At 42.0% G+C, this 27,090-nt stretch overlaps 1 protein-coding gene across 13 annotated transcripts in view; it reads left to right on the top strand.

The window, feature by feature from the left end:
- Positions 1-15,170, top strand: part of arhgef2a (Rho guanine nucleotide exchange factor (GEF) 2a) — a 111,009-nt gene extending 95,839 nt beyond the window's left edge. For 9 of the 13 annotated variants that reach the window (XM_069522780.1, XM_069522781.1, XM_069522784.1 and 6 more), the window contains 4 exons: positions 1,017-1,067; positions 11,026-11,346; positions 11,801-11,957; positions 14,733-15,170. In XM_069522780.1, coding sequence (XP_069378881.1) covers positions 1,017-1,067; positions 11,026-11,346; positions 11,801-11,956 — 528 coding nt within the window. In that variant the 3' untranslated portion in view covers position 11,957; positions 14,733-15,170. Of the gene's footprint in view, positions 1-1,016; positions 1,068-11,025; positions 11,347-11,800; positions 11,958-14,508; positions 14,582-14,732 lie in introns of all 13 variants that reach the window. The other 4 variants (XR_011240738.1, XR_011240737.1, XR_011240736.1 and 1 more) reach the window with 2 other exon arrangements.
- Positions 15,171-27,090: the final 11,920 nt, after the last annotated feature.

Here is a 27,090-nt window from a genome sequence, read left to right as displayed (position 1 = left end):
AAGTGGGACTATATGGGAGAGAGAGGAAACATAGTTATTGACATGTATTAAAATAAATAAATGAATGTGGGGAGACAGAGAGAAGTGGAGAAGTGCTCAGTGCATGATGGGAGTTCTCCCAGCAGTCTAGACCTATAGCAGCATAACTAAGGGATGGTGCAGGACTCACCTGATCCAGAGCTAACTATAGGCTTTATCAAAAAGGAATGTTTTAAGTTTAACTTTAAATGTAGAGATGGTGTCTGCCTCCTGAACCCAGAGTGGGAGCTGGTTCCACAGGAGAGGAGCCTGGTAGCTGAATGCTCTACCTCCTGTTCTACTCTTACAGACTCTTGGAACCACAAGAGAGCCTATGTTTTGGGAACGAAGTGATCTATTTGGATAATATGGTGTTATTAGGTCTTTGATATATGAAGGGGCTTGATTGTTAATGGCTTTAAATGTGAGGAGCAGGATCTTGAAATCTATTCTGAATTTTACAGGGAGCCAATGTAGAGAAGCTAAGACAAGAGTAATATGATCTCTACTTCTACTTGCTGGCAGCGCTTGTGCTGCAGCATTTTGGACCAACTGGAGGGTTTTCACAGACTTCCTGGGGCATCCTGATAATAAAGAATTACAGTAATCTAGTCTAGAGGTAACAAATGCGTGGACTAGTTTTTTAGCATCCATCTGAGACAGGATGTTTCTAATTTTCTTAATATTGCGCATGTGGAAGAAAGCTCTTCTAATGTGCTTGAATGTATGTATCTGCGTCAGAAGCAGTTACATTAGATTAACCAGCTTTTCATATAAATGTAGACTCCTTTAATAACCTAATGCGATTTATTATTATTATTATTATATTATTGCACAGTCATACATATGTACACACACGAGTTGGACATTATAATTGTATTAGTAAATTGGTGTCCTCTTTGACCCTTTCCATGCCCTAGTGTGTGTTGTGTGTGTATGTGTATGAGCGAGACAGACAGACAGTTCAGGAGTAAGTACGCTGTCTATGTGTTTAACAGGAGATCTGTCAAAGGCTGGTGAATCTCAGTGTTTATCTCCATGCACTCCAGGTGAGTAGGTTTCACCCACTTCAGTCAATCATTCAATCAATCAATCAATCTTTATTTTTATATAGCACCTTTCATGCAATTTAGTGAAGTTGAAAGCTTCAAACATGATTGACAATATGATCATAAGACTTTCCTCACACCTATTCTATACTTCTTCGCTATATGTGCAGGTACAGATTTCATTAAAGCTTTAAAATATGTCTGATACTTTATTTTTTGACTCTGCATGTGCTATAAAAAGTAAAAGATTTTACAGATCATTGTGTCATTTGAGCTCCCATAGAGTGTGGAGCAGTGCTGTGTGGAGACCAGAAAAAAGTTCTAAAGTCTCAGTGCGCATATATATCTATATATGTATATATCTCAGCGCATTACCAGGACAGAGCTGCCATCTATGGAGGACCTCTACACTCAGCGGTGTAGGAAGAAGAGCAACCGGATCATTATAGACCTTGATCACCCAAACAATAAACTATTCTGCCTGATGCCATCTGGCCAACGGTACCACAGCAGGTTTATGGTTGCTCATCAGTCACCCACCAATCACAGCCCATTCTCTCATTAAAGTAGTCCCTTTAAATACAACCTCATTCTCATCGATCCCTGCTCCACTACACTGCCACTCATGTCCTGCTGCCGGCAACTTGCTAACTCGCTAAAAGTATAACTTGGCTCGTCACTCTACTCACCTTCTCCACGCTCATCATGCCTCATCTCGGGAGAGGGATCCCTCATTGAAGAAAGCTGCATCTTCAAACACAGGATGACGAGAAAGGGTCGGAAGGAAAAGCAGAAGAGAGCTGCAGCATCCCCCACAGTTCTTGCCTGGCAGCCAAAAATCATCCATCTATTAAAAAACTGGCCAGTGAGTAAGTCACGTAAGTGCCTCTATAGCTGCAATATCTCCATCCCTCTCGAGGCCAGTCACGAAGGACCTTTCCAGTTGCTGTTACACACTTTCAAGAAGAAGATCGGGTTGCTTTTCCCCCGTCACTCCTTCTTCTGCTCCTAACAAACCCACATTGAAGAAGGAGCACACTGCTGCAGTCTCCACTAAAGCCCGGTGCTGCACCAGCTGCTCAGGCTAGCGCTAGTGGCTCCTGCTAGCATCCCTGCTTGGCGAGCTCGACTCCAACAGCAGTGCTGATCAACAACCAGTCCTCCCTCAGTGAGATGGACCCCCAACTCCATGCCCGCAGAAACCGAGAAAATTCTCAGCAAACTTCAACACCGAGTCTGGGGCCGCCTGCTTTTTTTGCCGTGAGCACGGCAGGCTGCACACTGCCAATTGACATCACAACGCATAGAATTCGGAGAACTGCAGTTCCTACAACTTCACTGAGAGACTTGTTCTTTCTACCCGCTGCTTCAGCATCTCTTCAGCTAGCCCACACATGTAATCTCCTTTAAAAGCTTTGGGGGAAAAATTGACAATTTAAGTCTGAGGATGGGAAGGGCTACACGAGGGGCCCATTTGATGATCCTCCATTTCCGATATTTTGCATAAATCCTATCGGCATAGCAACTCAGAAGTACAAAGGTAACCGTAAAAATAAATAAATTGATAATACATTTTAAAAATGAATTAATAAATAAATAAAATAAATTTGATTATAGATCTGTCAGCCCCCCCGTGACTATGGTGCTTCCAGCTTTAATAGCCCATACATCTGTCGCAGTTGTCCTCATACTATGCAACTGTTGATAACACTGTCATACAGCAGCCCAATATTCTTTCAGAAGCCCTTTGTCGGATATTGCTCAATAATAATTGCAACTTGCATTCGTTATTCACCTACCTGACTATTACATGGTAGTCGATTATCCTCAGTCCCAGTCAAATAAATGAATTAATGTGACAAATGTGTTTTGCTGTTAACTATCCCACTCTCAGAAGAGAACACTCAAGGCTTTAAAAAAAAAAGGGCATCTTATTAGACAGCGACCTTATGCAAGCAGCACTTCCCCTACAAAAGCTAGTGTGAATTAGAGAAGCCATGAAAAGTGTCCATTGCCAAACTGGAACTCCGGTCTTTATTGGGTCATTTTAATCTTGCCATGCATATCATTCCCCAAAGCAGATTTTTCTGTAGATTTTATATATATATAATATATATATGCTGCACATAAAGATTTCACTTTGCAGTAGTACGTTCACTCGCAGAATGCATGCTGCATTTTTTAGTCAATAATCTTAGAGGTCTATAGCAAGCTTGCCGCTACAGTTGTTTCACATAACAGTAGCACATTCTCTTCCAGAATGCATGCCCACATTCTAGTCAATAGTTTTAGAGGTCTGCAGCATGCTTGCTGCTACACATTGTTATTTCATATAACATTAATATGTCCTTGCAGAATGCATACCCACATTCTTTAGTCTATAAACTAAGAGGTCTGCAGCATGCTTGCTGCTACTCATAGATATTTCACACAACTGTAGTGACCTCTCACAGAATGCACATATGTATTCTTTAGCCAATAATTTAGAGGTCTACAGCATGCTTGCTGCCACATATAGATATCATTATTCTAGCTGGGCATTGGGTTTCCATTTTTTAAGGGATTCTGCACGTGTTCCCTGTTTTATCTTAGCATTCTGCTTAACTAATCCAGGGAACTTCCAAAGAATGGAGCCTTCAGCGCCAATCATAACTGTATTCCCATTGTGCAATAAATGGGTAAGGCATGACAAAATGTTCCTGACTGAATTGTGGTAGTTTCTCAAAAAAGAATGTGTCCCATTTAGCATATGTACTAGTAAGGTAATTTTAAATATTTAAGCATGTGATCAATGTATGTGTGTCGGTGACAGTCTTTCTGTCATTATTGTGTGTGTGTGTGTGTGTGTGTGTGTGTATGTGTGTGTGTGTGTGTGTGAGAGATACTGTGCCTCTTAGGCATCGAGTGAGTCAGAGTAGTCACGACTCTCTCCCGCCCACTATCCTCATCTCAGGCCTGATTCTCCAGACACTCCCTCACCCAATGTCCTTTTTTACCAAATTTGTATTATGTGTCTGGATCAGTGTGGGGACCGCTTCTACCTGTACTGGCGCCCTCTGCTGCGTGTTTGGTGATTGTACATGGTGTAAGCAAATGTGTGTGCATCTTGAAGTGTCAGATACATGGTAAGCCATGTGGAGGTCTTTTTCAATTTTATCTTTCTTGCGTCTTTGTTGAGCTTTGATGTTTTCTTCAGCATGCAGGGCATGTCGTGGAACTTCATTCAGTTTTGCTTCGGACCAGGAAATGCAGCTGTGTCTAACAGCCTGTGCTATTTCACGATGGAGGCCATTGATGAAGTTGTTTCTCAGTCCGGCCTCCCAGGCAGAGATTTCTTCGCCCAGGGGGTCACAAGATATTTGCAGTGTCCATTAGTTGGGGAAAGGTCAATTAAATGGCATTACACATAACTTCAATGGCGTTTCTATATCTTTTGACTTTACAGTCAAAATGTCATTGGGAGATAAATGACCAAGCAAGTTTATCCATAATTATTATTATTTCAATAAGAGAGGGCTGGGTATCGCCACTGATTTCCGAATCGATTGGACCCCGATACAGGTCTCAATTCGATTTAATTCGATTCAGTTAAGGGTATTTCATTGTACAATACCAATTTTGCTTGGACATGAAAGAACTTCTGAGATAACTAAAAGTGTAAACTGTGCAAGGAAACCTCTAACTTGGTTCATTATCGAAAATATTAAGGTAAGCCTTTTTTTTTTGTTGTGAGATTTGTTGTCCCAGAAATTATTATGAACAGAACTTATTTCCCCTGGGGACGTGTGTGTGTGTGTGTGTGTGTGTGTGTGTGTGTGTGTGTGTGTGTGTGTGTGTGTGTGTGTGTGTGTGTGTGTGTGTGTGTGTGTGTGTGTGTAATTCAAATAAGGATCAATTTTAATCCAATTTTTTATTTTTTTAAACCTAGCCCTATGTCCAATCAGTAATTCAGAAATTAGTAAATTCTGATGGGACAAATAAAATAAACATGATTGGCAGTGTCAAATGGCACCGATGAAATGGCAATGACTCCTGCCCACTTCTAGATCCGGGCCCGCGTCGCAGGTAATCCATGCCCGCTACAGTCCTTGAGAACAGTTTAAAGAAAATGACAATTTTCTCTTTGATTGTCTCATTTGCTGTTGTAGGTCAGAGGCAGCAATAATAAAACATGACTGTTTCATAACCAGTTCAAGAATCTTAAATGCGACTTTCAAGAAAATGGAACCTATGGCAGGACTACAGAGTCAAGCGATACATTGTCTTTGATTGTATCTGCAGTCATTCTCCTTACATCGATGATCACAACCAAACCAGGCCATAGTTTTGTTCCCCTCCTAGCAAGCTTTGTCAACAAGTGGCCAGTTTTTCCACCACCATGTGTCCCAGTATGTCAAGTCCTCTGCGAGTTGAAGCTTCTTCTCCTTCATAATTGTGGTGTTCATTGAAAATTGTCTTCTCCCTTTTCTTCTTCTTCTGGGTGAAGGTGCATATTGTGGTGGAAATTCTTGGTGAAAGAAATTAAATAAGAATTATCCGATCAAACTGTCTTTTCTGAATTTATTGAAGCAGAAAATACAAGATATACAACATATAAATAAAAAAAAACAAATGAGGATATCTAAGAATATAATCAAGAAACTATCAGAATATATTAGAGTCTATATTCAGCTGAATAACACCACAATGTGTTGCAAAAGTCACAGGCTTCTATTTTCCCTAGTGCACCTAACCTGATATACAGTGTTGATGAAAAAAAAAAGTTTTTTGCTCGAGGGAAGTAAATGTGCTCAACAATTCCAGTATGGCTTCCAGTAAGTTTTTTATTTGACACTCTCTCCTCTTGGTCGCTTGAACAGACTTTCTTGGGATTAGGAGTTACCAAGGGGATTTCAGGTAAAGGTGTGCACAGTGAGAGCATGTTTCCATGCCCTGTGTATTCCTGTATGAGAGTCATTTCCATATTTGTCACATCTAAACACTGCTGCACGTGATCATGCAAGTCCTAGAGAATCTCCTGTGAATCGCTGGTGCAGTTAGTTGATGAGCGTATTCAGACGTCTCACTCTGTGACATTTGTCAGTTTCTCAGTTTCTCTTTGGCCCAAAGTATCTGTAAGAGAGGATCAGTTTGTGCAGGTGAAAGCTGTCGTACTTTCGGCCGAAAATTGCTACGTGATTCTAACTTGTTTCCCTCTCACGAAAAGGCAAACCGAGTTTTGACAGAAGCCTCACAATATCAGTGACTTGGCAAAAAACTAAAATTCTTCTCAACAGCAGCTCTATGGCTTTCAGAAAGTTTGGCTGCCACAGATCCTGAAGATGCACTCTTTAAAGTTATACCACTTAACCATGCAGTTCAGATGGGCCTGGGAGTTTGCATGTTTGTAAAATTTACTGCTCAGTCTTATTCCAGTCACCTATCTGAATAAATTATCCATGCCACTATCACTCAGATAATGGCGGGATGCAAAAAAGAGCACAGCACCCTCTCTTACCGAATATCCCAGCTTGTGATATGTGGAAAACCATTGTTTAGAAGATGAGATACTTTATTCATCCCTCAAGGGGAAATTCTTTTTACACTCATTTTTTACATGCATTTTAACCCCTGAAACACAACCACCCACACAAAGGGCTCATAGACATGCAATGTGGACAGAGATGGTGGAGTGATGGGCAGCCCTGGAGAGGCTCCCCCTGAGCAATTGGGGGGTTCGGTGCCTTGCTCAAGGGCCCAGCTACCAGTCCACCTTCCATACTTTGGTCCATGCTGGACTTGAATCGGCCACCCTCCGGTTCCCAAGCCAAGTCTCTATGGACTGAGCTACTGCCTTTGTTTTTCGAATAATCTTTGTGGGAAATTCAGGTAAAGCAGGCTGCTTGGGACTGCCGTGTTTTTCACCAAGGTCATCAACCGCTGAAAGGCCCAGCTACGGTTCTGCTGTCTGGTAAACAATAGCTGGGCTCTCTAGTCCAGAGCTAGTGTGTCTGTGTCTTAACACCACACATGTACATGCTCTTGCACTGGTGGTGAATGTTTTTTTGCAGCTGGCCTCTGAGAAATCTCTGAATGTCCATAACTGCTAATTGTAACTGGAAAATACCTAGCTAAATCACAGAATGGACCAAAGAATAGGAACATGTATCAGATGTAGCATATCAAAAGTGCCACATGACTGAGCAAAAATTAATTTAATACAAAACAGCAACACAATAGACTTAAGATTTTGTAATTTATTTACATGACTTAAAATTGAAAATTTAGAAAATATAAAGTATATGAAATAAATATTTTTTTGGACCTATTTTATGTTCAATGTAGTGATACATTTGAGCTGCCAGGGGGGCCTTTCCCTGCTGCCTCCCTGCAAACTCCGCCTGTTTTTTGGTGTCTCTCCCACTTGGAGTCTCTCCTCTCTGGAGTCCCTCCCACCTGGAGTCTCCCCTACCTGCCCTGAATATCTTTCCAATGTCTGGATTAACTTAATCTAACAATTGCAATCAGGTTAAGCATTCACACAAAGATGGTTATCAACTTGGGAAGTCTAACCAGGTTTGCCTGATCAAGATCTGAGTGCGTGCACATAAAACTAGCAGTGTTTACTGCATATGACCAATCACAGACATTGACAAGTGAACTGACAGCAGAGCTGCATATTTCGCAAACAAGTTTCCATCTGTTATATTTTAAAAACATTATCCAGACTAAAAGAACACAGTTGGAGCTGTGGGGAGGTGTCTGGGAGAGCACCTCCACCTGTAAGAGAGGATCAGTCAGTGCAGGTGAGAGCTGTTAGCTGATTGATCCTCAGGTTGAAAAGGCAGCAGTGGATTCGAGACAGAAACAGAGACACACAGAGGACTCAGACTCAGAACTGAGAGACGGACACACGAACAGAGACATGTGTCTCTGGCTGCTGTGGTGAGAGCCCCGTGGCATGGTCAACTGCCACAGGACAGCTGCTAAAAAATCTCTGATTGTGTTAATGTGTAAGTTATGCAGGACAATAATGTGTGGGAATGAGAATTCTTTATGATCAAGACCTGTCGAACTGAAGTGAAGAAGCCTCTTGGATGAAAGATGAAACGTTTCACTTAATCAAATAATTTAGCCTCAATAATGAGCTTTAGTTCAACACACACTGTCTGCACTGACTCTGAAGACACACTGTGGTGGAAACATTTGCAATTTCTAGTCAACAAAAACATATTGGCCTATTTCCATGTGCCATGGCGCAGACTAGCTGGGAAATCCATCTTCTACATCCTAGACGAGAAGGATGGATACTGGCAGATCAAGTTAGATGAGCCATTGTCTAAGCTTTGCACCTTCAACATGCCGTGGGGCCGGTTCCGTTTCCTCAGACTCCCATTCGGGATCAAGTTGGCCAGTGAAATGTTCCAACAGAAGAACTGTGAGACCTTCAGCGACATTCCAGGTGTGTACATCATTGCAGACGACATGATTATAGCAGCGTCATCAGAGCGGGAGCATAATGAAATCCTGCAGAAAGTAATGGAGAGAGCGAACACTGCAAATGTGAAGTTTAACAAAGACAAGATCCAGTTCAAAGTGAACACAGTAAAGTATATGGGACACATCATCACAGCAGCAGGAAAGAGAGCTGACGACACCAAGATCAAAGCAATTGTCGACATGCCAACCCCCAAAGACAAACAAAGTCTCCATCTGCTGGGAATGACAAAATTCTTAGCGCAGTATATACCAAATGAAGCCTCACTCACGGCACCTCTCAGACAGCTGCTTAAGAAGGATGTAGCGTGGCAATGGTGCCCACACCACAGCGCAGCACTATAGACACTGAAGTCTACCCTCACACAAGCCCCTGGGCTGAGGTATTATGATCACAAGCAGCCGCTGACTCTACAAGCTGATTCCTCAAAAGATGGACTGGGAGCCTTTCTGCTGCAGGATGGCCGCCTAGTGTGCTATGCATATATCAAGAGCGCTCACCGACACAGAAAAGAGGTATACACAAATAGAGAAAGAGTTGCAGTCTAATTATAAGCCTTTGGAGGTCATCATGCGCAAGGCACTGAACAAAGCACCAGCGCAGAGTGAAGAAACACTCAGCCAACTGAAAACGGCAATGACAGCAAATAGCCTGTTACAAGCTGTGTGTGAGAAACACGTGAAAGGCTGGCCTATGAAAAAGAAAAGTCTGGACAGGAAACTTCACAGCTACTGCAAAATCATTATACCCAAGATCTTCAGGAGCGTGATTTTGGAGAAGCTGCATCTTGCTCACCAAGGAGTGCAGCTTACAAAAGCCAAAGCAAGAAAAGTCCTATACTGGCCTGGTATGACAAGAGACATAGAGACAATGGTGGAGAAGTGAGTGCAGTGCCAGCAGCTACAGCCCAAACACCAGGGTGAGCCACTCATCCCACATCAGGTTCCTGAGCTGCCATGGATGAAAGTTTGAGCAGACATCTTCGAGCTACATGGTCAGTCGTACCTGTTGTTAGTAGATTACCTGACAAAATATCCTGAAGTGCTCAACCTGTCTGATAAAACAGTTTACACAGTGATTCAAAAGATGAAGTCTGTCTTTGCCAGACACGGGATTCCTAGGGAGATGGTGAGTGATCATGTCCCATTTGCCAGCTATGAGATGCAGTCATTTGCAGCTTCATGGGAGTTTAAGCTCACACACTCCAGCCCAGGTTTTCCCTCTTCAAATGGAAGGGTAGAGCAGCCCATAAAGACTGTAAAATGTGCACGCTTCCATGTTCCAGTGCTGTGCTGAAACAGTCTGCCCCACAGCATATTCACAACAAAATACAGGACTTGCACTCCCGCCAAAAGCAAGCTACGACCAGCGTGCAAAGCCACTGCCAGTGTTGACCCCAGGAGACATGGTACACATGCAGACACGACGCGGCTGGGAGCCTGTGATTGTGATCAGACAGCGAGATGAACCATGCTCCTACACTGTGCATACACCGGCAGGGAGGATACAAAGGAGGAACAGGCGCAGCTGAGAAAGATACACCCGAGCTTGTTCAGAGACACTTACCTTGATGAACATTTGGACTCCGAGGTGCAACCTTCTCAGACACCTCTGTCATTTGACTCACCACCACTGGACCCGGCACCACACAACCCTCCTTTTGTGACTATGGACAGCACACCAACATGCTACACCAGGAGAGTGGTTATATGCCCTGCCAGGTACAGTGACTGACATCATGGACATTTAATGCTATCACTCACTTAGTGTGTCTTAAAAAAAAAGAGAGACAAAGAATAAGGAGTGCTTGACTTGAAATGTTTGAAAATGTTGAATGTTCAAAATGTATACATGATTTACCCAACAGAATGCTTAACAGGAAAGATTGATGAAAGCCATTTGGTTATTTGAAACAAGCTTTATTGATAGTTGAAATATGCATGTAGAAAAGGTTTGATGATGTATGTTGATGCCTTAGAGTTAATGGTTACTAATGAGTTAATGGTTGAGGTAACTGATACGTAGGCTGCTTCTCAGTTGGAAAAGAGGGATGTAGTAGTTCGGATCGAGCACTCGGTGCTTGACTGTGTTGAACTGTCACTACTGCTGTGATCAGTGATCGACTATGCATGTCTGTGAGTGGTATGACTTGAGCGCCAGTAAAGCTCAGCTCGTACTGCATCCTTGCCTCCGTGTGTATTATATGATTGAGTTAGTAACCCACGAGTAATAGTACTACAAAAGTCTACATTACATAAAGCCACAACAGAATCCAAGTCTGCAATTCCTATCCCAGGTTCTGTAACTTTAAAATTCAGGAAACTCTTTATTCTTTGGTGCTGTCTAATGCTGTCCTCTGCATTGGACACATCTAAAGTTCCTCAAAGAGATCTGAACGCTGTACAGAAAAGATGCAACCTCAGTGTGTCAATTTTCAGCCTGTAAAATCATTGAAGTTGTATTCTCTCTCATGTCCTGCAGGGTGCTATCATCAAACAAGACTCCATCTTGGAGCTGCTGCGACAGGACACCATGGTGCCAGCTGTAGGAGGAGTATGGCGCCCCCTCTGGCAAGATGGTGGAAATCGGGAGGGCAGTGTGGGATCAACCATTGGGGAGCTGACTCTTTTACAGAGACAACACAGCCTGCTGCAGGAAGAACTGCTTAGGCTGCGGGATGCCGAGAACCGGTTTAAGGACAGTGAGAAGGCCCGGGCAAAGCTAGAGAGACAAGTACGAAACATGAGGGTTTGCAACAGGGCTGCACCTGACTCCGAGCAGCTGGAGGAGCAGGCTTCTCAAGTAAGTTCCATAAAATTAATGGACCAATAAGGGATACTATCAGGAGGCTGATTTAGGCCAATATTTTGTATCTGATCAGTTCCCAAACTGCAACTTATTATCTGTTGTTTCATGACTCACACCCTGTCTAGTAAACACATTTGTCTGTCAAACTCCACAATCCCACTTTGTATCCAGATTATTTTGTTAAAATATTCTCAGTCCCAAACTGAGAGAGAGCTGTAATAATAACATGTTAATTTAATCAGGGCTTATTCTGTCAGAGAAAATCAAGAACCACCACAAGACCTTGTACAACCATAAAATGTTAACTGATTTTGGTATGTAAAATTGGGTGCTTCTGTTAAGTAAGTACTATGCTAAAGAATTATAAATTTAACATTCATTAGCAGGTTTATTGCACAGTACATGGTGGCACTTCAACATGCTGTTTCATCTTTTCTTGCTATTGTAGCCTGCATCTCTTCAACCAGAAAGGGAGGTCATAGCTGACACCCCACGGGCCAGAGCGGAGCCAATCCACCCATCAGATGGTGTACAGGATGAAAGTGATTTGGAGGTAGACATGACATCGGACGATGATGATGGGACAGCATCTGCAAGCTCTTAAGGTCTGATTATAGTCAAGACAAATACTTACATGCATGTATATCGTATTTTTTACATAAAGGTTCCTCTGTCGTTAATCACCCTGGAAGCTATAATTAGGTTTGGCAAGCAGGTGTGGCACATTCTGTTAATATAAAATCTCCAATTTCAATATTACTAACTGTGAAGTAATTATGTGTAAGAACTGACCAACTGTTGAATTACTGCCAAGAAATAGGGATGATGTCCACTCCTTTTATCTTGTTACATCAATAGGGGGATAATGATTTACACACACCTTGCAGTCTGATCGTAACTGTTGTTAGTTGTTGTTTGTTTTCTTTGCTTATTGTAAGACTTACAGATGATTTTGCACCAGTCTGCCCTCTCAGTCCGCTCCTCTTTGCCTTAGCATTGGAACAGTTAGCTGAAACTATCCGACTGCATAACGATGTAAAGGGAATAACAATAGGACATAAGGAAAACAAAATTGCCTTATACGCGGATGATATCCTTGTGTTTCTGTCCTCCCCTCAGTTATCAATTTCTGCAATTATGGATATTTTTAATAAGTTTAGTAACATATCGGGCTATAAAATAAATTTTAATTAATCTGAAGCTATGCCACTGGGAAGCCTAAATACTATGGATGTTCAAGAGAGTTTTCCTTTTAGATGGGGGTAAAAGTGTCCTCAGACCTGAGAGATCTGCGAAAATTAAATTTTGCCCCTCAGTCGAAAGAGACCTGGAGCAATGGCAGAACCTACCCCTTTCCCTGTTTGGTCAAATCAGTCCAATCAAGATGAATGTGTTCCCTCGACTTTTATACCCTTTGCAAATACTCCCTTTCTATCTACCAAAGAAAATCATTCTAGACTTAGAGAAGACATTCTCCAAATGTATTTGGCAAGGCAGAAAACCTAGGCAGAGGCTAAAGATATTACAATTACCTGCAGACATGGGTGGTCTTTCTATGCCTAATATGTTGTTTTACAACTGGGCCTGTCATGCACGCCACTTCTGGCTTTGGTTACATTCATATATTAGCAGAGAGACCTGTATTGATTCCTGGGCCTGTCACCCTCATTCCCTATGGAGATAATCACATGTGAGGCAAAGAAGATAAATCCAGAAGTGAAACGCAATCTTATCATTTACAACAGTATCAGGATATGGCATGACATATCCAAATACCTGGGAAGAAAAAATGTGTCTCTACTGTCTCCCATAATCCAAAATCCTGACTTCCCTGCAGGTGTCAGCTCACACATGTTCCTCTCTTGGAGGGACATGGGAATTCATGTTTTCGGCGATTTTGTTAGAGATAATACCTTACTGTCCTTCCAGCAGTTACAGGAGGCATTTAATATTCCTAAGCACCATTTTTTGGGGTATTTACAGATTAGGCATTTTGTGTCCTCACAGTCCACTTCTTTCTCTACTAACATCTCTTACAGTGAGGTTGAAAGTTTTCTTCTAAAGTGCAAAGACAGAAAACATTTTATTGCAGCATTTTACTCACTTCTTAGTTCTTCTGTCACATACAACTTACCGGACATCTCTCATAAATGGGAAACCGATTTGAATAATGAATATATTGAGGATGATTGGCAGGCAACTATATGCCTGATCAGATCTGCATCTACCTGTAACCGGTTGAGAGAGACTCAGTACAAGATACTTCATACTTCAGACTTCATACTCTCCCGCTATTTTAAACAAAATTGATCACTCCATTTCTCCTCTGTGTACCAAGTGAAACTTAGAAAGGGGGACGTAGTTCCATTATTTTTGGGAATGTAAACTTATCTCCAGATTTTGGACACTTATTTCAAAGACGGTCAATGGGATATTTAAAATAAAAATTAAGAAAGACCCTGGGGTTTTCCTCCTAGGCCTTACCTCTAGAGACTTACATCTCACCGCATTACATTATAAGCTCCTTGACAAACTCCTTCTAGTTGCTCGAAAGTGTATACTGCAAAACTGGATCATAACTCTTCCACCTAGTGTTACCCTATGGTACAGGGAGATCTTTAATATCCTCCCTCATGAAAGGTTACAAGCTGTTGTAAGGACGAATTATTTTTTAAAGTTTGGACTCCCTTCTTAGATTATATACCTGCGGATCTGAAAAATCTATTATTGATGGGCAGACAGTTTTCTGAATGGAAGAAAGCTTCCCCTTGTAACTCTCAAATTCTGAGACACGGAGTATAATGGGCTGCAGATGACTGGTGTTTTTTTTTTGTTTTTTTTAAATATTTATTTAAGGATTTTTTATGAACGGGATTCAGTATTACTGTATTGGTCACTATGATTTTTTTTTGTTTGGTTTTTTTGTTTGTTTGTTTGTCTATATAAGTCTGTAACTCTGTATGGCATGTGCTGTCTGATGGGTCGGGGTAGGGGGTCTTGTTTCTGTATTTTGTATGTTTAAAAACAATAAAATGTGTTTGAAAAAAAACAAGACAAAAAAAACAAACAAAATGAATGTCCAATGTGAGAACACAGCAGGTGTGTGTGTGCTTTCTCACTCTCTCTGAGTGTGTATCTTTCTGTGTATAATTTCAGATTTTCTGAAAGGGCTGGCAAATGCAAGCAGCTGTACCAAAACAATTACAATAATAACAAGACTGCAATGTGTGTAAGCTCTGAAAACATGATATTTTGTTAATACATCGTACTGTTGTGTTGTAAAATTTGTCTAATTATAGAATCAAGACACCAATGAAATACCATGGTCTTGTCACTTTTGGGGAACAGGACTAAATTGTTATCTGCATTTTGTTTTTCAGATCTTCAAGATATTCCAGAGGACATCTGATTGTCTAAATATTTCACATGGCTGATCAGGTTATATGGATTTTGATGTAACCTGATTGACTTCAAAAATGTGTATCTTATAGTCTTAATATTTATTTAGCTGCTTTTGAGTGGATGGCATGTGGCAGTGAATTGTTTGATTTAAAATGTTTATGCTTTGGATGTTTCCATGATTTAATCACTTGACTAAAGGGTGTGGAAAATAGATTGATATTTCTTATATGCATGTAACAATTAAATCTCAAGTTTTGACAAGGTCTGATGGTTAGGGTGTATTGCTAATCTTCAATTACTTTACATAGTAGAAGTTAAATATCCACTTTTTTTCATCATTATTTTTTTCTCCAAAATATCTAGGAATTTAGTCGTAACTTGTTTATATTGAAATAAACAAATTTATGAAAATTGGACATGACAAATGGAATCACACCTTTGTGGTTTACATCAGAGTTTTGGTGGGTGGCATCAAGCAGTTCCAGGGGTCAATGAATGAGCAGAATAGCCTGAATGGGTGTGATTTGTTTAGAGTTCCAAGATACAATAGTTTAAGCAAATATTACTGATTTCCATTATTTCCACTGGTGTGAAATTAATGAATGCCCCTAGACATACAGTTTAATTGTGTATTTGAATGTGAATTTGGTGTTGTCTAAAGCTATGTCAGCAATATTAGGCTACATTTACTCAATTGAGTGTCTATTGGATCATATAATATCACAATTCACATCCAGAAATTAAGATAAATTAGAGTGGGCACATTCTTCTAAGCTTTGTCTGACGGGAGGTCCACAGTACAGAACAGAGTAAAACCTGTGCAATATCGCAACAATGGTATCATTTTTCAGTTAATTAAAAAGCAAAGTTTTTTGGACTACAAAAATTTGACCCCAAGTACAACCTCAATGCAACAAAACAGGAGTACATCTGTAATCAGGTGAAGTCAGTTGACCTGCTGAGCAGAAAACAGCAGACTGACAAAATTACAGTGCATTCTGAATTTTCTTTCCCTCAAGACAAAACTCAATATCCCAAAATTACAAAGCAAAAATGCAATGTTGGGAATTTTCAAGATGGGAAAGATGAAATCTCACATTGACATAAGTATTCAGACTCCTGGTGCGATCCCAGTCTTTTCCATTACCCCAAATTACCCCCTGATGGCTGTGCTTGATCTCAAAAATAAATCGAGACCATTTGTTCCCTTCTGTATTTAGATTAAACATTTTTGCAGTAGTAACCTCTTGAGTTTGACGTGACAACCTTTGCACACTTTGTTTTGAGGATTTTGAGTCTTTCTTCTCTCAAAATCTGTTAGGTGTACATTGATGCTTAGCCATGTTCATGTCTCTCCAGACATGTTCAAGTCAGGGATTTAGTTTAGGCTGTCACAATATCAGATTTTCATTTGGAAATTATGCTCAAAATACTACAACATATTACTAGTATTGTGGAGATACTGTAGATGATTTCACTGATGGCCAGAGTGATAAAAAATAGACAATATTTTCCATAATTTCTTTAAATTACTAATATTATTCATAGTTGTATTATTAATGTATAAATAAATTAAATTTGGCCTACTTTAGTTTCTAATTTGCAACACCACAACACTTCAAAACTACACACACACATACACACACACACACACACAGACGCATACTCACACTCAAAGACATCAGACAATCCTGCTTGATTTTTATCTTTTGGTTGTAAATAAAACTTTCATTAATAAATCCAAATGACAGTCAATGAGAGAGCAAAATAAGAGTTTTGCTCCTCTAAGATGGCTGACTGCAAGTAAAAGAAGAAAGAATTAGTGTTTAGAGTTTGGCAGCAGCTGCGTGGTTGGCTGGATGGTGGTAGAATCTTATTGACCAATAAAAAACACCCACAATCAGCTGATTAATAAACAGAGGGAGAGAGAGAGAAAGAGTGACTGAATGTGGGAAAGTCTGCCTGATCGAACATAAGCTGAGCATCATTTCAATCAGGTGATTTCAAACAGTTGAAAAAACATTGAATTGCCATGAACAACAAAGAACGTGATGGTAAATGTCTTTTGGCATTTAGACTTCAATGTGATTGTGGTAAAGTCCAATGCCAACTGCTGCCTTTTGAATCCAGGGAGAGTTGATTGGCCAACTTGTCTCAGCTGTGCCAATCACCTCTCCCTGGAATGAGAAACAATTAACAATGAGGCTGGTAATGCGTCTGATTTTTAAATACAGTGGAAATCGTTTATAGCGATCACGTCTGTCTGGGGTCAAATTGATCACAATAGGCAAATTATTACTTTAAGTTCTTCAGAATGTGCTGTACTTCTCATTCAGATATCGATGACATCTGTACAAAAAAGACTTTAACACAGGGACACTGCCATCAGTTGCAATCCGCTGCTCAAACTGTTCGGTGCTAAGCTCAACAGGTGGATCAACTGCTGTCGGACCCTCCTCTGGTGAAATGACCAGGCCATGTTTCCTCTAGCAATTTCTTATTGGGGATGCCTCCACATCAGCCCAGGCATCCCTAAGCATGAGGACAGCATCCAAGAAGTTGACTTTTTGGCAATGTCTACAGCAGTAGTTCTGGTCCCCTTATCAATTTGGTGCAGCACACTGCTGGCCATCTCTTTGCGAAAGTAAGCTTTAGCTGTCCTGATCCCCTGGTCACTTGGCTGGAGAATGAAGGTTGTGTGCTTTGCCAGGAACTCAAATCGGATGTTTCCTGAACAAGCAGCAGAATGTTCTTGTCCTCTTGGCCCAATTTCTATTAACCACTCAATCAATCAAATTGTATTAGGGCAGACGTGCAATAGATACCACAGTTAGATAAAAAATAACAATATTTACAACATTGATTAGAAGAAACAGTTTACAACATGATTGAACAATGAAAAGTGAGGGAAATGGAGAGGGAGAGGGAAGATGAGGGGTGAATCTACTAGAGGCAAAGGGAATTGGGAAAGCCGATAGACTTAGCTTGTATGGTTCAACCAGGACAGAGGGAATCACGGTCCAAATCCAAGCAGGTTCCAGGGATCAGCTCCTTTGCCTCTTGGTCCAGGACAATTGTGAAATATTTCCAGCCGGTTCTTGGATCAACTTCCCAGAAACTAGAATCTATTTTCATCCGTAACTCTCACTCCTCAGTTCTCTTCCATGCTATCTTTGTTTGAGTTTCCCTCTCTTTTTTAGCTCATAGGTGTGTCCAACTTATCATATCCCTTGCCCCTCCTTTTCCTGTAAAGGGCCATTCTTTCTTTCTAGTTTTCTCCTTACTGCTTCACCACGATCGCGATCCACCACCACAATCAGATTCCACTATCATGTTTTCAATGTTTAAATGCAATCTGCCTCGCAAGCCAGAGGGCAGACGAGCTACCGCGTAAGATAATGTATGGTTTAATCAAATAAAATAAAATTACATTGTTTTTCTTGTTTGCTTGATTCCACATGTTTTCATGTATGAAAAAAAAGAACACTGTAGGCAGACTACTTGATTACTATAAACTGATTAAACAGTAAACAGCATTTGTATAGGAATGATTCTATACAGACGGTTTCCACTGCATTTATCCATTGAGACAGGACATGTCTGATTTTTTTTTATATTATGTAAGCGAAAGAAGGCAGTCCTAGAAATGTGTTTTAAGTGAGAATTAAAAGACAAATCGGAATCAAAGCTAACTCACTGCAAGCAAGGGCCATGTCATCTAGCACAGCTATATCATTAGATAATGTATCTCTTAGGTTCTTTAGGGCTGAGTATTAGAACCTCTGTTTTATCTGAGTTTAATTCAAGAAAATTGCAGGTCAGTCAGGTGTTTATGTCCTTGAGACTCTGGTTTTATTGATAGGTATAACTGGGTGACATCCACAAAGCAGTGGAAATTTACAGAGTGTGTCCTAAAAATGTTTCCTAGTGGAAGCATATACTGTATAATGTGAGGAACACCGTGGTTAACTTTGGTGCGCACAGATGACTAATCATTAATTTGAAATCAATCTGAAAAGTAGGATTTAAACCAGTTTAGGACGGTTCCTTGAACTCCAATTAACTGTTCTAGTCTCTGTAATAATATTTGATGAAGGTCATTAGTGTCGAATGCTGCACTAAGGTCTAACAGAACAAGGACAGACACATAGCCTTGATCTGAAGCTATTAGAAGGTCATTAGTGACTTTTGCCAAGGCTGTCTCTGTGCTGTGATGAGCTCTAAATCCCAACTGAAAGTCTTCATATACATTACCGTCCTGGAGAAACTCACACAGCTGATTGGTAACAATTTTCTCTAGGATTTTAGACAGGAAGGGGAGGTTGGATATTGGTTTGAGGTTGGCTAAAACCTCTGGGTCCAGAGAGGATTTTTTGAGAAGGGGTTTAATTACGGATAGCTTAAAGGACTGTGGTACATATCCTGATGATAATGATAGATTGATTATATTCATTTAAGTTCTATTTATTAGGGGCAGAACTTCTTCAAGCAAATGTGTAGGAATGGGATTTAAGAGATAAATTGTGGGCTTAGATGATGATATTATAAGACGAGATGCTTTTGCAACCGATTGGACACTTTTTATCACTTTTAACCGCACTTCGGTCTCTTCGGATCACTGGAAGCATGCCGGCAACACACGCCGGCATTGTTTACACCCGCGACCAGCTGATGGCCCTGAGGCACACCCCCCTCTTGGCCGGAGAGAGACCCACCATCCCGGAGGAGCTAAAGAAGAGACGAAGAGGCTGTAGAGCGGGGCTTAAACGGAGGATGGCGAAGAGGAAGTTTAAGCCCTTCATCCCTGCAGTCATCACTGGAAACGTGAGGTCGCTGGCAAATAAAGTGGACGAACTGGAAGCGCTCATCAGAACGCAGAGGGAGTACAGGGAGTCCAGTATTGTGTGTCTCACGGAAACGTGGCTGCACGAGCAGATACCGGACTCCAACGTCACCATTCCTGGCTTCCAGACGGTTCGAGCCGACAGAGACACCACCGCGACCGGCAAGAAGAAAGGAGGGGGTCTCGCCGTGCTCGTGAACAACAGGTGGTGTCACCCCGGGTACGTCACCGTCAAACAGCGTGTATGCAACCCGGACATCGAGCTCGTCGCAGTCGGACTTCGTCCATATTATTTGCCGAGGGAGTTTACCAGTGTTTTCGCCATCACTGTTTATATTCCTCCATCTGGGAACGCAGCAGCAGCGTGTGACGTCATCCACACTGTAACTGCAGGATTACAAACACAACACCCCGGGGCCTTCATCGTCATCACAGGTGACTTTAACCATGCTTCCCTCTCATCCACACTCCCAACATTCTTCCAGTTTGTAAAATGTGCCACCCGTGACAATAAGACTTTGGACCTGCTGTATGCAAATGTTAAGGATGCATACAGCTGCACTGCCCTGCCACCACTGGGCAGATCAGACCACAACCTAGTCCTGCTCTCCCCATCATACAAGCCTGTGGTTCAGCGGCACCCAGTCAAAGTGAGGACAGTGAGGAAATGGACTCCTGAGGCCATGGAAACACTGCGTGGAGCGCTGGAGGCCACAGACTGGGATGCTCTGTATGAGCCACATGGTGAGGACATTGATGGCATGACTGACTGTGTCTCTGAGTACATTGGGTTCTGCATAGACAACACCATCCCCACTAAAGAGGTCCGCTGTTACCCAAATAACAAACCGTGGGTAACAAGCGACCTGAAGGCCCTTCTCAACGAGAAGAAGAGAGCCTTTAGATCACGGGACAGAGCAGAACTCAAACGGGTACAAAGGGAGCTAAAGCGCAGCATCAGGGAGAGCAAGGACAACTACAGAAGAAAACTGGAGCACAAACTGGAGGACAACAATAGCAGAGACGTCTGGAGTGGGATGAAGGAGATCACCGGCTTCCAGAGGAGAGGTGAGGGAGCAATGGGGAATGAACGACGTGCGAACGAGCTGAACACGTTCTTCAATAGGTTCAACAACAACCCCCCCACCCCCAGCGGACCCTCCACTGCCTCCACTGCCTCTACTGCTTCTCAGAGCAACAACCCCCCACCTCCCCCCACCACCCTCTGCCCCACACCACACCCGTCACCATCTCCCCCCACCCCTCCGCTGGCTTTCACCACAGACTTTTTCACACCTTCCACCCCCGGGACATCCTCACATCACCCACAGTCCCCCACCACCACCACCTCCTGCAACACACACCTCTTTGCATCACCCTCAAACCCACCACTGACATCCCCTACCCTCCAGTCTGGACTGCACATCACAGCCAGCCAGGTGAGGAGAGAGCTGGAGAGGCTCAAACAGAGGAAAGCTGCTGGACCGGACCGCATCAGCCCTCGTGTGCTGAAGGCATGTTCCAGCCAGCTCTGTGGAGTCCTCCAGCACCTCTTCAACCTGAGCCTACACCTTCAGAGAGTGCCAGTGCTCTGGAAAACATCCTGCCTGGTCCCAGTGCCCAAAAAAGGACGTCCTGCTGCACTGGAGGACTACAGGCCGGTGGCACTGACCTCTCACATCGTGAAGGTCATGGAGAGACTGGTATTGGCACACCTCAGACCGCTGGTGTGCCCATCACAAGACCCCCTGCAGTTTGCATATCAGCCCCATGTTGGGGTTGATGATGCAATCATCTACCTGCTGCAGAAGGCCTACTCCTCCCTGGACAGACCCAACACCTCAGTCCGGATCATGTTTTTTGATTTCTCCAGCGCCTTCAACACCATCCAGCCCAGACTGCTGAAGGCCAAACTGGAGGGCACGCGGGTGAGTGCTCCCCTCATCACTTGGGTCGATGACTATCTGACGGGCAGACCACAGTTTGTGAGATTACAGAACTGTGTGTCTGATCGTCTGATCAGTAACATCGGGGCCCCCCAGGGAACTGTACTGTCCCCCTTCCTCTTCACCACATACACTGCTGACTTTAAGCACTGCACTGAGTCGTGTCATCTGCAGAAGTTCTCTGATGACACGGCCATTGTGGGGTGTGTTGAGGGCGGGGGGGAGGCTGAGTACAGGGACCTGGTCGACCGCTTTGTGAAGTGGTGTGGGGAGAACCGCCTGCAGCTCAACGTGGAGAAGACGAAGGAGATGGTGGTGGATTTCAGGAGGAACAAGCCCGTGCCCTCTCCTGTCTGCATCGGTGGGACGGATGTGGAGGTGGTACCTGCATACAAGTACCTGGGTATCACACTGGATAATAAACTGGACTGGTCCACTCACACAGAGGCCGTCTACAAGAAGGGCCTGAGCCGGCTTTACTTCCTGAGGAGGCTCGGGTCCTTCAATGTCTGCAACAAGATGCTGCAGATGTTCTATCAGTCTGTTGTGGCGAGCACCATTTTCTTTGCTGTGGTGTCCTGGGGTGCGGGCATCAAGGCAAAGGACGCCAACAGACTGAACAAAATCATCAGGAAAGCCGAGTCTGTGGTTGGCTCTAAGCTTGTCACCCTGGAGGAGGTGGTGGAGAACAGGATGCTGGCAAAACTGCTGGCAATCATGGACAATCCCTCTCACCCACTCCACAAAACACTGGACAAGCTAAAGAGCAGCTTCAGCCACAGGCTCATCCAACCCCGCTGCTCTAAGGAGCGATACAGGAAATCGTTCCTCCCAACCGCAATAAGACTCTATAACTCATCTACCTCTGTCAGAGCCACCATCACAGAACTGCACTAATATACCTGTCACCTTTGCACCATGTACCCTGCACTACACTACGTGTGTTAATTTAAACCACTTTAATATTACAGACCTTTTTATACAATAATATTGTCTTTTGCACATCCAGTCCACGTATTCTTACACTGCCAGTATATTGTATAGTCAAGTACTTATAATTATACCCTACTATATATTATATATCATATCATATTATATCATACTCTGCATATTCTCTGTATATTCTTCGGATTTACAAGTCTATATACACATATTTATACATGTGTACATGCTATTATTATATTATTATTATCACTACTACTACTACTATTATTATTATTATATATACTATTGCTGCCATTATTACTATATACTGCTATTATATTGGTATAATTACTGTCTATATAAATATATATTATGTTATATTGTATACTATATATATATATATAAATATGTACTGTACTAATATTCTTATATACTGTCTAACAATAACATTACCATCATATCATTATTACTATTATCATCATATTGCCACTGCACTACTTGTCTGCCTATTCATCTTGTGTTTCTGTTTCTGTTCTTTTTACCTAAATGTTTTGTTTTGTTTTGTTCTATTGCATTGTGTTTTGTTGTGTTCCGATACACAAGCTGCTATGACACCTTAATTTCCCTCCGGGGATGAATAAAGTACTCTATCTATCTATCTATCTATCTATCTATCTATTGAGGTCAGCTGATCAATGGTTATCTTGATGACCACTCAAAGTGCTATACAGACTTTACAGTTTGCCATTCACCTATTCACACACATTCATACAGTGCATCTATTAGCAGGACTCAGGGTTCAGCATCTTGCCCAAGGACATTTCAGCATGCAGATGGGGAGGACTGGGAACGAACGCCAACCTTCTGGTTGAAGGCTGACCGCTCTACCCCTCAGCCACAGCCCCAGTAGGATTAGTAAGATTTAGACAAATTGAGTCTATTATTGAAATGAATGCAACACTAAGGCTATCATTATTTTGTCAAAAGGAATATCAAAGTCACCGACAAGAGGATGTATTAGCATCCTCAAGCACAGTTTTACATGCTTCTTTTTTAGAGGTGCTATGGAGTGTGATTGTTAACCATAGTGAGTCTGCATTGCTAACGACAAGATGGTCAATCTCAGTGGTACTAGGGTTTTTAAAGAATGTGCCAGTTATATTGAGGGTGATAATGAGTTGAATGTAATTTGAATTATTTCCTTAAATTTTGCGACAGCACTATCAGCTAGACATCTAGAAAATTAGTTTTTCATTATGGCATGCAGTCTGATAATAAGAAACTGAATTTTATTAAATTATGGTCTAATTGATTCGGATTATGTGGAAGTACTATTAGATTTTCAATTTCGACACCATATGATATTACAAGGTCAAGTGTGTGGTTACAATTAGTGGGTTGATGTACACACTGAAACAAATTGAGCCTATTATTGAAATGAATGCAAAAATAAGGCTGTCATTGTTATTGTCTACATGAGTATTAAAATCACAGACAATAATAGCTTTATCTGTTTTTAGGACTAGGCTTGATAAAAACTCAGGGAATTCTGTTAAAAATTCAGAATAAGCCCCGGGAGCACGGTAAACTACAGCATGTATGATTGGCTGTTGTGATTTCTTGGATAGGTGTAGAAGACTAAGAACAAGACTTAATAATTAGTTATAGGTTTAGGAGTAATTAATAAACTGGAGTTAAAAATAGTACCAACTCCACCTCCTCGGCCAGAGTCTTGAGGAATGTGAGTGTTTATATGATCGGGGAGAGTAGATTCATTTAGGCTGACATATTCTTCAGGATGCAGCCAGGTCTCATTGAGGGACAGTAAATCAATATTGTGATTTGAGACTAATTCATTATCTAAAACAGCCTTTTATGATCTTACTTGTAAGAGTCCATATTGTATTATCTTCCTTTGTTTTGTTGTTTCAGAGCTTGTGTTACTTTGTAGTTTTTGTGTGGAATTCTCCCTCTGTAAATTTGATTTAAATAATTGACTGGGGCAGGGGGCAGAGAGTTTCTATGGGGTGACCACAACAACTAGCAAGCATTTGTAATGCTTACGCTGTATACTGTAGTGGGTGGGGTGGAGATTCAGATCAGAAAAGACATGTCTACATTAGGATCAAATAACTGAGAAACAGTAGCAAATTCTCCAATCCCAAGAAATCCATAGAAAGCCAAGAATACTGCATCGAGGAACGAATATATGGATAACTACAGCTTGATTGTCACAGAGAACAGAGATGCGTTTGCATTTCCAGTGCTGGCCCCACACATACCATGCTACAGCTGTAGGATAGATCTCGAACAGAGTGGAAATTTATGTTGTAGTTGCAACCTGGGAAAAAGGGAGGCCTGCAGCTTGTGAACTCACCCTTGATAAAAAATAAAGATAAATCCACAGATGGGGCAGCATCTGTGAAGAACTACAGAGAATCAAAAGAATGTACCAGCTCTTAAAAGAACAAAGTGACTTCATTCCAGTGATCGAGCAGATGCGATCAGAAGTGTAAATCAGATCTGCACAGATAAACAGGAAATCTAGGAGCACTTTATACCATAAACGTGGCTGCGAAGGGACATCAACTGTTGCTTTGTAATATTTATTACGCAGGATGATTTTGCAGTGTCATAAACACACTGATGTTTTTTGATTGGAAAGGGCACTTTCATTTCGAGGGAATGCAGCGTGATGCCGGGGAATTCCAACCATGTGTCTGGGTCAATTGTTTTTTCATCTGAGACTGAGAAGATCATATTATCGTAATTTTTAAATCCTTGTTAATGGAGAAAATACTGTATTTGTGGGTCTCTCTCCCAGATTGACGGTGATTCGCAAGGCATTCTGGGAAATTTTTGTAGCCCTCGAAGTGTGGGTCTGAAAAATCTTAGTCTTGAGGGCCAAACAGCCCTAACACTTGGCCCTCCCCCTTCATCCCAACAAGTATTGGGACAGCCTTCCCCTACATGTGAACGCACAAAACAGAGGGGACGAGCACGGTAGAAGGGGTGAAATGGGATTAGGCCTTATCTCAAGGCACTGTGGTGGCAATTTCTGTGAAACAAGCACAAAGTCAAACACTTCTTTCTGAAAGTTTAATTCAGCATCTGCAGATGGACTCATCAGTACACATCACCTGAATGACATGCACAAATGAGCAAAGAACATAGGAGAATCTGTGTTCTTATAACTCTCTGCCCCCTCCCACTAAGCATTCAAAGGTATTTATTACCCTCCTGTAGTTTCACTCAGTGGAGGAGACATCCTGTCCATTTGTTTACATGTTCTGTGGATGACCCCCTCCTGTGAGACCCCAGGTGTGAGATCCCAATCAGAGATACCATGAGACACCATAAAGTTTTGGTTTCTCGAGGCCATACAACTCAAGTCTCTTAAGCCACCATCATAAACCTTAAGGTTGCCCTTTCAGATAAACAATTTGGTGAACCATTTGGTCAGTCATCCACATACAAGTCTGCTCATGCAATTACACATTCACAAATGTAAAATTTCCATTACATTTCCCCCCTTTGAGCATTTCATGCTCACTAAACAACAATCATTTTTAGACAAACGCATCATCTTGAAATTGAGAATTTCATTCTAGATGAGGGCCCGGAAATTTAACATATCCAATTGCATTCTTGATTAAAGTACACAAATAGTACACAATCAATACACCAGACCAACAACACTTAAATACAAACAAAAATCTGAATCGATGTCAAAAATTCCAATGACACATTTTTCACATTTAAAATTCACTATGACCACCAATTCCATGCTTCAGGAATCTGTGTGTCCTTGTTCTTTTCCTCAAACAATAGGCAATTTAAATGAAAAACAATATGCATCAAATTGTCAGATGTATGTATGTATGTATGTGCAGCAATCAGATCAGATTATGTGACCAACACCTCCTTGGCTGGTGAGCATCATGTCCAAAGCCATCCTATTTCGCAGAGCCACATTTCTGAGGCCCTGAATATTGGGAGAAACAAAAATGAAAACCCAACCCCCACTAAGTACAATCCCATCTATTCTGTGTGTGTTGTTCGCACATTTCCCCACCATGGGAAGAGTCCCCCAAATCCTTTGGAGACACTTTCAATGTGGAACACTCATATCTTCATAATAGTGAGTGTATGGAAGTAAGTGAGGTTAGGTCTCTCATTGATGATCTTTCCTCGCAGTTGTCTTCATGGCTGCATACCATGAATTGACTTCAGGCTTTGTCAGTTCAAACAAGAGTTTCCATTTTTTTTTGCTTATGATGCTCAGTTTAGTTTGGTGTTGTTCTTCCTGCCAAGGTTTCACCTGCCATAGCAATGTTGGCAGGACAATGATGACTGTGAGCAAGGACAGGGAACACATCTTTTCCCTCGAACTGCATCCCAGTCGTCCCATCAGGTGTCACTTTTTGTCTGTCGGCGTCATCGTTTATCAGCAGCATCACCCTAGCCAACCCCCTAATCAATGTGCCGCCTCTTCGTGAGATTGGAGACGTGTGGTCCTAGAGATTTCCACCCCCTCCTTGCTCGCGGACACAAAGCAGTTGAGGACTGAGGTGCACTCACTGACATCAATGCACGCTGTGTTCTGAAGAATCCACTCCTTGC

This window comes from Paralichthys olivaceus, chromosome 3 (genome assembly GCF_024713975.1).
Source record: "Paralichthys olivaceus isolate ysfri-2021 chromosome 3, ASM2471397v2, whole genome shotgun sequence".
Classification (NCBI taxonomy): domain Eukaryota; kingdom Metazoa; phylum Chordata; class Actinopteri; order Pleuronectiformes; family Paralichthyidae; genus Paralichthys; species Paralichthys olivaceus.
This window is presented reverse-complemented; position numbering and strand designations above follow the sequence as displayed.